Source organism: Mirounga angustirostris, unplaced genomic scaffold (genome assembly GCF_029215605.1).
Source record: "Mirounga angustirostris isolate CCGP_5_RB_7025 unplaced genomic scaffold, mMirAng1.0.hap1 SCAF_2, whole genome shotgun sequence".
Taxonomy (NCBI): Eukaryota; Metazoa; Chordata; class Mammalia; order Carnivora; family Phocidae; genus Mirounga; species Mirounga angustirostris.
This window is the reverse complement of record NW_026991710.1, coordinates 137,927,369-137,943,329: the sequence shown is the minus strand read 5'-3', so window position 1 is coordinate 137,943,329 and position 15,961 is coordinate 137,927,369. Positions and strand designations below refer to the sequence as shown.

Sequence of the window (15,961 nt, the reverse complement as noted above, 5' to 3'; positions counted from 1 at the left end):
GTGCTATCCATAGGTCATGATGTTTTTGCTTAATCCTGATAATATTCATAGGTCACAACAGGTTCACAATCTTTAAGTTGATCATTCTCATTGTTCATTTTCTGATATTCCAGCCTTAAGGAGATCATTTGCTTGCTGGTTAGTGGCTGCAAACATGCATGAAAAGCTTTTGAGAGGATACAACACACCAGAGGCATTATTATGATTATTATAAGCAGGATAATTCCCAATGTTTGAAGTGCACTTCAGATGCAAGACGCAAACCAATCAAAATCAAATAAGTCAAAGAAAGACCTACTGAAGGAGTTATCTTTTTAAGCCAAGTGGCTTGCTCAGTGATTATATGTAACTAAGTTCCAACTTCTCCAGAAGTATGAATCCAGGTGTAGCAGGTGGTATTGGCCACAGCACAGACACCTCTTTGTTCAGCTAAAAGATATTCACGGGCTATTCTGTTGGCAAGAACAACATTGAAAGCAGAATCAGACCTATAAATACAGAGAGCAAACTGATAATTGCCAGAGGTAAGGGGGTGGAGTAATGAGCAAAATGGGTGAAGGAGAATGAGAGGTATAGGCTTCCAGTTCTGGAATGAAAAATTATGGGAATAAACGGTAGAGTATAGGGAACATATTCAATGATGTTGTAATAGCAACAGGAAGAGAATCCTGAATCATAAATGCCTCCTCCTGGTAATTCTTGTCTGACTCTGTCTCAAGACTAGAAGTGACAGCCATGTAGACCAGTAAAAAGTTTAAGGGTCTGTAGACCACACAAGCAGTTTCATTCTGGTTACCCTTGCCTTGCACAGAGCCTGGAGGCAAAGTTCCCCAACTTTGGGGTTGTTAACTAGAAACAGGGAAATAGACCAGGGATGTCTCTGGCACCAATGACAGATCAGTTTTTTGATGACAATCCAGCAGTCTGAAAGGTTATCCCTCTTAACAATAGCCTGGGATGTGTGGATGATATCTTTCCAGGCCAATGTAAAGGAAAGAAAGAGAAGAAAGGGTTTCATGTTTAGCTGAATTTTGAAGTCTTGATCCGGGGTCTTGGGAGGAAGCAGTCTACACTCATGTCGGCTACTTCTCTTCGTTGTTAATTTGGGCTGTAAAATGTGTACCTAAAGCTTGAGTTCCTAAGGTTTGGCTGTCATCTGGGTAGTGAAGAGGACCTGGTATAGTCTCTTCCAGGGAGAATCCAGGTCAGTCTTGTACTTAGTGATTCCAAATCAGAAGGGTGGGAGAAAATTGGAAATGTTAGTTTGGAGAGTCATAACCAAATATTTGAGGAAACTAGAAGAATTTAGGGACCAGCCCAATTTACAGATATATAGTAAATCCTCAAAGACAATTAATAGGACTAGAATTTGATTATGTATAAAGGTTCAAACCTAATTTTTCTGTCTAAAACTACCCCCATTTTTTACCAAAGATAATTACGGTAAAACTAATTTATTTGCATACCACTTGGCCTAATTATTTATTTAAGTGCAGCAAAATAGTGATTAACCATATAAGCTCTTTTAAAGACTGCTTTGCCGGAACCTTTTAAGCAAGGTACCAGGTCAATTTTTCCATGGGTCTTTATTGGCTTCGTATAAAATCAACCTTAGGGGAACCTGAGTGGCTCAGTCCATTAAGCGTCTGACTCTTGGTTTCAGCTCAGGTCATAATCTCATGGGTTTTAGGATTAAGCCCCAAGTCAGGCTCTGCTCAATGGATAGTCTGCTTGAGATTCCCTCCCTCTGCCTCTCCTCTGACTCATGCGCTCTCTTGTGTTCTCTCTCTCAAATAAATAAATAAATAAATCTTAAAAAAAATAAAATCAACCTTAGTTTCTTAAAACTGTCTTGTCATATTTGAGTCTATGCTCACCTCTCTTAAATATGACATCGCAGCCAAAGCCTTAGTAATATAACCAATGTTTTCAGTTGTGTCCTGTTATAAGGAAAACCAATTCTTATTGAACTTATGTAAATAACTAGCTGTTTTGCTATGAAAGGAATACTCAAGAGGTTCTGAATTCTGGAGGAATCAGGTAGGGAGAAAAAGTAAATGATTCATGTTCATTTACAAAGGTATGCTTTTATTGAAATGTTGCATGTCATCAATAGCTTAACAGAGGTTTTCTTAAGTCTAGAAAAACAAAACATTAAGGAACCAACAATTTTTTAAGCAAAAAGTCATAAAAAATTATAATCATATTTCTCAGTTCATGTAGTTCCATAATATTTGTTCTGTTTGAATCCAGTTTTTTCCATTAGTTATGGAAATTCTTATCCAGTTCAGTTTTATGATTTTAAAGGTATTAGAGACCTGTATTCTAGAATACTTATCAGAGTCATCTCCCTCTCCATGAGTCTCCTTGAAGATGAAGCAATTGGTACAAACACTTTTGCAAAAGCATCAGGGTAAAACAATAGCTTTCTGTAAATGACAAAGCCTTAAAAATAGCTATTAAGAATCTGATGAAAATTCATTGTAATGCAATTGACAAAGAAATTTGGTTATTTCTTTGACACATGACATTTCAAGATGATCACTAGAATTACAAGTGATAACATACCAGGACATACCAGTTTCATACAATTTCTGCAATATTTATGTTAATAACATGTATCCACACAAATATAAGAAGGTTTAGCACCACTTATTTGACAATGCTTCTCATGTAATTTAAGATTCCAAATAAACCTGATTAGTGTAATATCTAGTTTTTTATAAGGATAGAAAACAAATCTTTTGAGGTGTTCCAAGGACCCTTCGGAAAATCCCTAAGTTAGTTTGAGGTCAAAAAGACTTTAGAAGTTGACGTGGGGGAAGTTTGTAGAAAATATCAAAATGTTTTAAAACACTTGGTCAAATAGGATTATAGGTCTTGTGAGGCAATGTTTAGTTATCCATTTAGCAATAGTGACAATTCACAGGCAGGGGCACCTGGGTGGCTCAGTCAGTTAAGCATCTGCCTTTGGCTCAGATAATGATCTCAGCATCCTGAGATTGAGCCCCACACAGAGCCCCACATCAGGCTCCCTGCTCAGTGGGGAGTCTGCTTCTCCCTCCTGCTACCCACCCTCGTGCTCATTCTCTCTCTCAAATAAATAAATTAAAAAAAAATAAAATAAAAAAATAAACACTTCAAGGCAAATACAGAAAATTGAATTCTGTATTCAGAATTCAGTTGTAAAAAAACAACCTTGCCTCCTTTAATAGAGAAGACTCAGCTTGGTTAAGTAATCAAAGATTTGATAAAGACAAAGGAAATTATTTGGACAAGACACAAAATCTTTCTTTGTTAGGCAGATTACTTAAAAGATAAAGAAAACCTTTTTACAGTGGCTTATCAAGAGCAGACAAATAGTTCCAGAAAACGTTGTCCTTTTAACAGAGGGAAAGTCAAATTCTAATTTGTACCTGCTTACTTTTGATATAAAATTCATTTAACTTAAAAAAAAAAAAAAAAAAAAAAAAAAAAATTCATTTAACTTAATTAAATTCATTCTAATCTTAGCAAGCACTGACCACTCATAAAATCCCTTTTTGAAGAACCCAGTTCCATAAACCTTTTACAACCTTTTTTCTCTCAACATAAACTGCATTTCCATTTCTCATACCCTTTCTTTTTTTTTTTTTACCAAAAACATGCATCCTATTTTTCTTACATATGGAGATGTGTCTCTTATTACTTTTAGTAGCTTTAATTATATATTAGAATTTTAACCTAAAATCCTTGATTTCTAGTGACAATAAAGAAGTAAACAATTATGAACTGGTTTTTTATATTAGCATTCGGTAGCTTGGCAAATTTATAAATACTTTTTATAATTTTGAGGAGCATTTTTTATGCAAAATTTTTAGTATGGCACAGGATTGTTGATTAATGGGCCCAAATATCTTTATTTCTCTGAAAAGGGAAGCTTATGTTCAGTAATTAATGTTCTAATATTTTATCTTATTTTGAAATGATCTAGATGTTTAATGATCATCCATCATTTAATTTACCCTAGCAAAACTTAAAGGTTTCAGGTTATCAAAAATATTTGGGAAGTTCACCTAAAACTTTTTTATCCTACTTACATCTATTTAATACACTGCTTCTTAACAATTATGTTTAGATTACCTATTGTCAAGAGCATGCTATGAAAACAAACACACGAGTTGTGTCTTTCCACAATGGCAGCTTTTTTCAGTCATAAAGCAAAGTTAAGTCACAATTACAAAGCAGGTTCAGGGCTCCAAACTCAATGACATTTCACCATGTGATTAAGCTTAGCTTCCTGCACAGCACACAGAGCAGGACATAAGACAAACCACACAACAAACAAGATAACAGAAGGGTGTAGGAAGTTAGCAAACCAGTCGCGAAGTCAGTCTGTGGGCGCGCAGTTGAGATAAGGCCTTGGTCTGATCTGGTTCGGGTCTTCTCTCAGCACTTACTGCTTCTGATGTTCAAGCAACGAAGGATCTCCGTTCTGTTCAGAGACCAGTCGGGTGGAGCCTTCATCGGCAGTTGCCTTTTTTCAGTGATCAGACATAGAGGGGTCATGTCTGAAGAGTTTGACAATTTCCTGCCAAAATCCTCCGCTTTTTAAAGAATTTAATCATTTTTGGGTCCCCACAGACTTCCTCTGGTCCTGCTCATTATCAGCTTCATTTATATAAGGTTTTGATTTTTTTAAACTTATTAAATAGAGGGGCACCGGAGGTGGCTCAGTCAACTGAGCATCCGACTCGGTTTTGGTTTTCAGGTCATGATCTCATGGGTTGTGAGATCGAGCCCCATGTCAGTCTCTCAGCGATTCTCTCCCTCTGCCCCTCCCCCGACTCACACTCTTTCTCTCTCTCAAATAAATAAATAAATCTTTATATATATATATATATATATATATATATATAAACTAATCAAATAGAACCCTTTTACAAATTAATTTTGGCAATATCCTTCAGAGGTAGAAAATACCACACATCTACAACACACACACGTATGACAGATAGAAAAGATAGATAGATAGATGATAGATAGATAGAAAGATAGACAGATGATAGATAGATAGATAGATATTTAGAGACATACACAGAGACCTTACAGCTTCCATACACTTAAGATTTCCCATTAGCCTAAATTCCAAATGACTTTCCTCTTTTTTCTTTTTCCTGATAAGAATTATTTCCCTGGAGTTTGTATTTTAACATTTACATCTCAAAGGCATCAGGAAGAACATAAGTTACAAGCCTTTTAAGATAAATAGGGGAAGCTTTGGGGATGGTAAAAAGACAATAGATGAACTCTGAACTGCCTCTAGAGTTGCATTCCTAGTTTTGTAAAGATTTGTAAGATAAAAACAGTTCCTCTCATTTCCTCAAGGAATGGGGTTGCAACTTAAATGACCTCATAAGTTGATCCACCCATAAATCTTTTTACAAGGGCTTTAGAAAGTTTTTCTTTTCCTCTGAGTATATAGTTTTATTTTAGCTTGGGGAAAAGGCCTAAAAAAGAAATTTTCTATCAGGATCTGTAATAGACCAATTTTCTGACCACAGTGCTACTTTGTAGTTTTTAGCCAGAACAAATAATAAACATTTCTGACAGTATTGAACAACCCCTTGGACTGAAAAGGTGTTCTCAAAGAGGGTGAAAAAGATATTTTTTCCTCTTTCTACTGGGTGCAACAGCAGAGATCCAGGAGAGCTGACTCTGGTAAGAATTCTCACCCTTAACCTGCTTCTGCCAGTTTTCCTAGGATCCCATCTGCAGCTCTGGTATTTACCAGAATTTGGGTTTTTCATCATTTTTAGTTTTAGTTTTCCCTTTATTGAGAGAATAACACAGCAGTTTATCAAAAAATCCCTCTGAGTCAGGTCAACTTTGGGAGGGATCCATATAGGGGCCCAGCTTTAATAATATATTTGAAGGCATTTGAGTTGATGTTGAAAAATTTGCGTAGGCCTTCTGAGGGCAATCTTTTTCCCAGCTGATTACAACTGAGACATGGATCACTGGGCCAACATTTTAATGATGGAGCCGTAGGAGACTGTGATGTGGGGGTTGGAGAGGCAGGTGTTATTTTATTTTAGGTGTTTGGCCTTAGAGTTGTTGTAGCTGTAAGGCTAATAGTTTGGCAGACTTTTGTTTATGATTTTGTGTCTTTAAATTTCCATTAGTCTTTTGTAATGAATTTTTTTTTTTTTGCAATGAATTTTTTAAATTAAACTATTTTGGAATCTTGAAGCCTTTGGAAGCATCAATATACCAATTAAAATAGGTATCCCATTCTGTTTGTTTGATATGGGAACTCTTAAGTGTACTTCTTAAGTAAACAATCATATATAATAGGAACATTCCCCATAATGGCCATTGAATTCTAGATTGTCTTTAGTAAAATTTTGCCATTTTTGTGGATATTAATAGCTTCCAGGAACACAGTTTTTAGACCTAAAATAAGTGGGTGTGCTAGAAGATGGTGTGCTTAACTTGTTGAATTTTGAGAATACTATTATTGTTGTTGTTATTTTAGTTAAGCCTTTGGTCTCTCAAGCCAAACTAATACCTAAGAGGATGTGCCATGGGGTTGGGCTTGTGTGGTGTTTCACAGTGTACCTCATTCCACACGAATTATCTTGAGGTTGGTGGGTGGCCTAGTATCAATCTAACCCATTCTGTGACCAACTAATCCCCACATGGGAGTCTTTGAGTTAGCTGGCAAGCACTCTAAGACCGCCTTTAAGTGTTCAACTTTTGCCTGTCAATTTTTGTGGCTTTTTTCTTCCCAAGATTCCAATTAGCAACTATCCTTTATCTACACAAAACAAGGCAAACAAACATGTAAATCCCAATTAGACTAACAGTAACTGAGAGATGTTACCATTTCCTGGCCAAGAGAATAAATAGCCTGTGTATACCAACAGCAAATCCCAACATAGATTAAACTAGCAGACTTCAGTAAATGGGGACTATGGACTAGAACTGGAGAAAGGGATTCCAAACAATGGGGAATTTTGGACCAAACCAAGGGCTAGGGACTGAGGTTCCAGATGGAACCATCTGACAGCTCAAACTGTTTGCTAAGCCCTGAATTGGAAAACCAATGAGATCAGGAGCTCAATGTAAAGACAGTGGAGCTCAGAACCAGGTGGACTTGCCCATGGCCCTCAAGAAAGACCATGAACTCAGAGTACCATGCCTATGTTTTTCATGTCCCTGAATGCCATCAGAAGTTTGCTTCGGATCCCGCTGCCATCACCAAATCCATTCAACAACAAAAATTCAACCAAGTAAATCTGAAGATCTAATTGGCTTTATTCAACAATTCATGAATCATGCATCATCCCATCTAGCAAGCAGAAAGGAGCTCTGGAAAGCTGTACAAGATGGAAGACTGTTACAGGCAGAGGGGGAAGGGATAAGGAAAGAGCCAATTCATTCCTCTTCCTTTGGGGAATGGAAAGGGTTTATGTGGCAGATTACCTCATTACTGCTGACCAGAAAATTCTGGACTGACCAGTTAAGACTACATTCCTGGAGAAGCTTGAAAGTAAAATTAGGTTAGGTATTAAGCTTTGGTTTGGTGACATGGACTTATCACAAGTGACTCCATTTGGCACCTATTATTTCTTTTTAACACCTTGAAGCATAGATGAGCCAAATTGGTGGCAGTGTTGCTCACAGTGCTGTGTTAGAGGTTATTTGAGGTTAAGTAGAGATTCCGAAGCAGTATCAGCCCACGTGGTTTTGAGCTGTGTTGATGGAATAAAGAGACAACGTTTAAAAGGGTCAAAAGTATAAATAGGTGTATAGTAATGAATGCTAAGTCTGATAAGATGGGACTAAAAAAAAATTACATCGAGTTCACCAGAAGAATAAAGAGTTAAACAAGGAGATTTAGAGTATAGTTTGGGTTTGAGTATAGTTTGTGTTGAACAGTTCAATATGTCTCAGACACCACTCCCTTTTTTGGAAAACTTTAAGCCTTTATTTCTTATTTTTTTTTTAATTATACAGTTATATCATTAGATTTAGAATTTTTTTGGAACAATTTCAGAATAGTTATAAGAATAGTACAAAGAATTACCATTGACTCTTTACCCAGCTTACCTAAAATTAACTTCACCACAATGGCACAATTCAAAATTGTGTGTCTTCTGATGTAATTTGCTGACAGAAACACAGCATTGCCTTTGTGATATCCTTACAAAATAAATATATCACATGAACCAAATAATGAGAAAACATCAGAGAAACCCTAGTTAGGGACATTCTTCAAAATAACTGTCCTGTTCTCTAAATAAACAATTGATTATTGTATACAGTTGATAATTGTGTTTACACATGAAATGTCCTCTTTATAGGAAATATGCACTGAAATATTTAAGGGTAAAGAGGTATCATGTCTGTTGCTAACTTTCAAATGGGCTATAATCTTAAAGACACATGCACAAACAGACACACATGTATATGTAGACACATGGGGTGAAACTGATAATATATAGTAAAATGTTAACATTCTGAGACCCCTTTTAACCTGAAGCCCTGAGCTTGCTGTGGAAATTGGCTTGCCAGGAATGGTATAATCACTCACTCCTCCCCCCTACCTTCTCCACCTTAAACACAGAAGTGCCTGGTTTGGAGTGTGCTTGAGGAAGCTAGGGGCCCTAGCCATGCCCTCTCAGGCCCATAATCTACCCAAGGACCAAAGCTGAATGTCAGGACTGGTTTGAGACAGAGGAACAAGGCCGTATGGGAATGTGGCATAATAAAGAATGAAGAAACATGAAATTAATATACAAAGTGAGGGATTTTAGGCAAGAAAGTGATGAGATCAATAACACTGGTTCTGTGGTATGGGCCAAGAACTTGGTCATTCACTTTGCAGCAGTTCATGGCTTTCTTTGAATTCCCTTCAGCTCTCAGTGGAGCAGGTTTTTCTGGGAGGTTTTGAGGGTGTTTGGCCCTGACTATAAAAGAGTGCGGTACAGTGGGAGAGCTCTTCTGGGTTTGGAAGGGCAAATGGTTGGGAAAGTCTGGGGCCAAGACTATGTAACTGTTACTTTGAATGCAATGGGACTCAAGCAGTATAACCCAAAAGACAAACTTTACTTCTTCCATTGTCCCATTAAATCTGCCCAATGGGAGCAATCCTTCTGTTTGTGTGAAAACTCAATCCCTCTGACTTTTCTGGTCATTGTGCTATAAGAGAAAGTCCTATAGCCTTTTAACAAACAAATAATAATGATTCTTACATAAGAATCAAAATTCTAAATTTGATTTCAACATCAAATCTTCACACTTCCCTCGAGCTGAAGCCTTTTTGAGCTGATTGCTGACAGTAGGAAGGGGGACATGGTGTTCCTTTTCTCTTTTATCCTGTCCTACTATTTCTCTTCCTTTTCTAGCTTGTTACCATTCTAGTTTTTTTCGGTCATTCCTGTGTTGATGGGAAATGGCAGAGAGAAGAGGGAAGGCGGACTGAGGGTGGGGGTGGGAATCACATCCCCAACTTCCCATCATCAACTTTCTCCTTCAAAACCACTTCATAAAATCCTCTGTCCATCTTTCTACTTTTTCTTATTTCTGATGTGAGTAAGGAAAATTTAAGGTTTATAAATGAGTGTTGGCTGTTTCCTTTGAAATTCTGCCTTCAAGGGAGTTTAGCACTTTCTTGAATGCAGCACCACCTAGATTCTTCTGCTCCGTTCACAAGTTCCAATTTAAGATCCTGTTAGAACTATGCCATGGAGAACTGGTATCTTAGTTTGGGCTGCTAAGATGAAGTATTGTAGACTTATTAAAAACAAAAAATTTATTTCTCACAGTTGAGGAGCCTTGAAATGTGAGATCAGGGTGCCAGCATGCTCTGGTTCCGATGAGAGTTCCCTTCCTGTTTGCAGAATGTCAGCTGCTTTTTTTAATCTCACATGGCTAGAAAAGCAAAGGTGTTCTCTCAGGTCTTTAATCCAACTCACGAGGGCTCTGCCCTCATGATTTAATCACCTCCCAAGGACTCCACCTCCTAATTCCATCACATCCAGGATTAGGTTTCAACATATGAATTTTGGGGGCACACATGCAGGTATACATGAATTCTGTCTCCAGGGAAAGAGGCAATCCTATAATCATGTCTAAAGAATGTGTGTCCCTGGAGACATTCTTCAAGGGTCTGATTTATATAGTCCATCTGGTTATTCTAGTAGCAGTGGGACAATGGAATGTATATTTGTCTTAAGAGAGCTTTGAAGAGTCCCTGAAAGACCTGACATCACTGGCATTCTTAAATGCAGAGGACTTTAAAATAACAGCCATAAAAACAGGGTCAGAGGATGATCTAATGCAATCAACAGATGATTATTTTTAAGTGTCAAGAATAAGATATAAACAGAGAGGGAGGCAAACCATAAGAGACTGTATAGTTAAGAGAACAGACTGAGGGTTGCTGGAGGGGAGGTTGGTGGGGGGGATGGGCTAAATGGGTGATGGGTATTAATGAGTACACTTGTGATGAGCACTGGGTGTTACATGTAAGTGATGAATCACTAAATTCTACCCCTGAAACGAAAAAAAAAAAAAAGTATGTGGAGTCCTCAGGGTGGTCTAAGATAAAGTCTATAGTTATAGTATAAAGTCTATGGTTCCAAATCTCAAGGGCACTCAAGTATTAGAAGATCACATTCTGTATATTATGACATATCTGAGAACAGTATGTTGAACATAAAAATCACAAAATTTCCAGCCCGAGAAAAGGAAAACCAGCCCAACATTTATTTCTTTGTCTCCGTGCTTTGCTTAAAATAGTCTCTGACAACATTGTCTTTCCCATCATCACCTCTTGGGTGGCTGATTTACAATCTTATGTTTTCACGCCATATTTAAGAGTTTTCATTTATCTTAAGACAATGGTGAATTATTGAAAGATTTTAAACCAGAAAAATTATATGATTATATTTGCCTTTCAGACATCTTATTCTGGCAGGAGTGTAGAGGATGGGTTAGAGACAGGTCAGACTAGCCAGTACATCTACAGTTAAGACAGAATGGAGAAAAAGCCAAAAGTAAAACTAAGAAAATGAAAATAAAGTGGAAAGGGGAGAAATATAAGAATGATATCACAAATTCCACAAGTGGAGGGAATGATAAACAGCGCTTCTAATCATCATATGACAAATATTAGAATATCTTATTTCCATTTAACGAGGGCATTATATGCTTCTAACTGTACATGTGCCTATTCATGTCTTTTTAAATATAGAAATAAAAAGATCAATCACTCTGTCGTGATATTCTATAAAAATTCCTGAATTCAAAATATTTGAAAATGAAAACCAAGGACTATATGAAATCACATTTCTAGAAAGTCTTAGGTTTCAGTTTTTGGTGTTTTTTTTTTTTTTTTTCTTTTATCATTAAATCTTTCTTCAAATGAAATCTTACTGGAAACCCAACAAGTGTAAGGATCTGGAATGCCAATTTTCCCATTCCCTCGCTCTCACTTTGACTCCTGATGAACTCTGAAAGGTCTATTGAGCTCTGTTCTTGTGACCATTCATTATTTTAAAACTGAAATTTTATATTGTGAGTTCCATGAGCTCTAGGGCCTTTTCTGTTTTATCATTTTATTCCCAATACCTAGTGCAGCACCTGGCACAAATTTGGTGTCTGGTGGATATTTATTGAATGAATGAGTGAATAAATATTAGACACAGAAAATTAAGTGACTTGGATTTAGTCACACAGCAAATTGATGAGTCAGATTTAGTATATAGTGAGTGGCCAGGTAGATATAGGTGGCATTACCAGAATAGGAGATAAAGGAGTAGAAATATAGGAGAAAGGATGCTGAGATCAGTCTTGGGTATTAGAGTTTGAGGTGCCTTTCAGGCATCCAGGTAGAGGTATCAACAGACAACAAACTGCTCAGTCTATTTATTCATTATTATTATTACTATTATTTAGAGGGGGGAGGGTCAGAGAGAGAGGAGAGAGAGAATCCAAAGCAGGCTCACATGGGGCTTGATCTCAGGACCCTGAGATCATGACCTGAGCTGAAATCAAGAGTTGGATGCTTAATGGTCTGAGCCACCCAGGTGCCCCTGCTCAGTCTATTTAGCTTAGACTCAATGGTCTAGCACTTCAACTATTCTTGCAAAAGGCTTTCATTCATTTTACTTTTAAGCACTATGCTTGTCCCACCCTCACATAGCCACCAGGGCAGATTTTCCTTAAGTTTACCGTGCATGCAAATCACATGAGGAATATTGTTAAAAATGCAGATTCTAACTCAGAAGGTGGAGCCTGAGCTTTGGCAGTCTTTAACAAGTTTCCACGTGATACCAAAGCTGCTATGTACATTTTGAGAAGCAAGACACTGCAAATCAGTGAAAATGGCACTAAGAGTTTGTTGTCAGTTTGTTTTTTGTTTTTGTAAAATTTTACAATCTTTATAATAAGTAGAGATGGGTGAACTTGCAAAATTTTTTCAAGTGAATTTCTTTTCATAAACTTTGTTTTTGTACTTCAAAGAATATGTTTAGGTGTTTTACAAGTTCACTTTGAAGTATAATATGACTTGTAATTCATAATTTAGTTCAAGACAAATTTTCTTAATTTTAATGTGATCCCATAAACTACTTATTCTTTCTAGGAGTTGTTTTTTTTTGTTTTGTTTTGTTTTTTAGGTTTTAGTCTAAGGCTAAAGATTTCAGGCTAAGTTTAGCAGCTGTTGGAAGTAATGCAGTTAGAGAGGTGAGCTCTGGAAGTAGGTAAATTCAAGACATTTTTGAAACATTCAAGAGCTTAGAAAAAAAATACCAATTACAAAATAGTAACATAGTCTAAATCTAGGCAGAGGTACAGCTATTCTTATCCTGAAACATGGAGACCATCCCACCTCAAAAACAGAGATTTTTATTCGAAACCAGTAGCCTTTCTTAGATATCATTGGATTCATTTAAACTGAATGAATAACTTAGGTACCATCTGTACCTTTATCTGTCATTTCTCTTTTACTGTGATTGTTTCATAAAACTTCATTATTTGTTTTCTTTTTCATTCTTCCATTCATCTCATTCCAACTTCTCTGTATTTACTGGTAATACCAACTTCTTTCTAGTTTCCTCAGTTAGAAATTTTAGAGTACTTTGATTCTTCTGATGTTGGGGATTTCCTTTACTCGACTGCATTGACTCTAACCCTGGTTCAGACTTTCATTGCTTAATTACCGGAAGCATGCAACAGACCTTTACCTGGCGGGAAAGACATTCTGACTTAAATTTCTTCTTTCTTCACATTCGTACTGCATATCTCTGCAAGATCATTGTTACTGAAGTATCATTTTATTCATAAGTTCATTCATTGTTCTATTTATCAACCATTTCTCACACTAGTATGTGTATGGCACGTGCCATTTTCTTGTATAAAACCTTAATCAGTGCTCACATGAACTAAACGAGATAGTATTTTTATCTCCATCTTATAGGTAAGGAAAACGAGTGTTAGCTATGTTAGACTACCTGCTCAAAGTTACAATTACAGCAATAAGGAAACGGTAGGGCTGAAATTTGAACACAGGTCTATTTAGCTGGGAACACTGAGCTTTAGGTTAATAACTGCATTGAGTGGTATCTCAAGTTTAAATTCCTGTTTCTCTTTGGAGGCTTTCCATGATACAGCCCACCAGTTTTACTTAACTTCCTATGACTGCTGAACTTGCGTCCTGTATTACACATTTCAAATATTTTTCTAGTTATCTACTGTGCATTGACCTTTTTTTTTTTTAAGATTTTTATTTATTTAACAGAGAGAGAGAGAGAGAGAGCACAAGTAGGCAGAGCGGCAGACAGAGGGAGAGGGAGAAGCAGGCTCTCCGCCGAGCAGGGAGCCCGATGCGGGGCTCGATCCCGGTACCCTGGGATCATGACCTGAGCCGAAGGCAGCCGCTTAACCGACTGAGCCACCCAGGCGCCCCGTGCATTGACCTTTTTACTTCAATTAGAGAGTAAGCTCCTTAAAATAAGAGACTACGTATTACTCTTAAGTTTCTATGAAGGTCTGCCACTGTGGTGTGCACACAATACATTCTCAGTGAGTAACTGATAAAATCTTTAGCACCGTCCTTGGCACATATGCATGCTTAATAAATGGTAACAAGGATTATTATTTATTATTGCTGGAGGGGCTGATGCATCGAATGAAGTCCTAAAAAAAACCCCATAAAATTCTGATCTCTGCCTCAGTCCGAAGAACTTCTTGCTTTATCTTCCTTTATGATCTAGAGTAATCGTTTCCCCGGCTAAAGTTAGTTCATTTTAGTCCCATCCCACTCTTTCTATGAAGTGGCGTCAACTACCATATAGACATCGTCATAACATCAACAAGCAGCAACATTACGTCCACTGCTACTGCTCTTTTTGAGAGTGCTTTGGAGAAACACAAGGAATAGTTGTAGTAATTTTTTTGAGATGAATGGTTAACGTGCTTGCTCTCTATCGATTCAGCTTCATTTAACTTTAATGAAGTTTACCAGACGTGTCTGTTCAAGACTTCCTGGCTCAAGTTTCTTACGTACAGAGACTCGTGCAATCAGGTGTCCCCCCTGTCCTACAAGCCCTCCTTCGCATCTCCGCTCCAAGTAGAATTGGCCCACAGCCAGTGAAAGGAAAGCCTAGCCACTTGACCCGAGGATGGAGCTGTAGCTCGAGGAGGTCATGAAAACGGCGGGTTTAGGACCGCGCGTGGCCTGGTTTCCAAAAGCCCGGTCCCGCTCCCACTGAGCGCAATCGCGTCACGTCACGTAGTACGCTCCCCCGGAAGTGCCGCCCTGTAAACGGCGGGGGCGTGTCTCCAGGCAGCTCGGCGTGTAGTTACCGGAGAAACGCGGGAAGTTGGGCCCAGGTGCGGTTACAAGACGCGCGGTTGTTCTATCTCTTCTCTAGCGAGCCGCGAGCCTTCTGGGGGCCCTGAACGTGAGCCTGACTGGGTCTCTGGCGCTACGGCATGGAAGTAGTGGAGGCCGCCGCCGCTCAGCTGGAAACTCTGAAATTTAATGGCACCGGTTTGGGGGATGGCCAAGGTCAGGCGGTGCGGTCTCCGGGCTCTGTACCTGTCCCACAGCCACGGCCGTCACTGCAATCGGATGAGGCGTCCCCGCACACCGGACAGGCCGCGGAGGCTCAGCCTGCAGAGGAGCAGCCCCCTGAATTTGCGCTGCAGTCAAGGTCAGAACCTCCACCCGGAGGGAACTGCGTCACCGCCCCGAGCGCCGCAGAGCAGGCGGGGACTCCAGACTCTCTAGAGACCTCGGACTCGGATTCGGACTCGGACAGGTCGGGTGCCTGGGGATTCTGGAGCTGCGGTGGGGGGGGCGGGGCAGAGGGGGAAGCCGGGGTCGGGGACTGAGCGGGTGCCCGCGTGGGCCTGGGGGAGAGGAGAGGTAGCTGAAGCTTGCTGCGCACGTGTTGACGAGTAGCTCGGACCGCCCATTCTTCGCCCTTCTCTGCAAATCGCGTTGCGAATCCGAGATTAATAATCAGATCCCTCTTCTTCCTAAATTTGGTAGTATGAAATGTCTTATGTATAGATCGCAAAAACAAAAAACAAACCCTGAGGATATTGGATTATTTCGATAACCACTCAATTTGGCGTGTCCCTTTGTGGTTTTAACTTTGAATTTTGTGTCAGACCTTTTTTTTTTTTTTTTTTTAAATCAGGTTTAGAGTGTGGCCTTGTTTTTTGAACCAGATGAATTAAGGACCAGTTAAAGGATTTCATACGTTTCCAGTTTGGGTCCTGATAATTTTGTAGAATCCTTGCAGGGAGCAAGTGTTCATGAAATTAGTGAAACATTGTTATTTCGCATTGTTTTATGATCTGGGTAGGTTTTATAGACAGCACCCCCCGCGCCCCCCCGCCGCCGTGTCTTTTAAATGTGAAACCTATGGTGAGAGAGGACTTAAGGTTATAGGATGTTACT

At 38.7% G+C, this 15,961-nt stretch overlaps 1 protein-coding gene across 2 annotated transcripts in view; it reads left to right on the top strand.

The window, feature by feature from the left end:
• Positions 1 to 14,797: 14,797 nt before the first annotated feature.
• The window catches only part of NAF1 (nuclear assembly factor 1 ribonucleoprotein), a 38,741-nt gene continuing 37,577 nt past the window's right edge, over positions 14,798 to 15,961 (top strand). For both annotated transcript variants that reach the window (XM_064585223.1, XM_045880192.2), the window contains exon 1: positions 14,798 to 15,314. In XM_064585223.1, the coding sequence (XP_064441293.1) occupies positions 14,986 to 15,314 (329 nt within the window). In that variant the 5' untranslated portion in view covers positions 14,798 to 14,985. The remainder of the gene's footprint in view (positions 15,315 to 15,961) is intronic.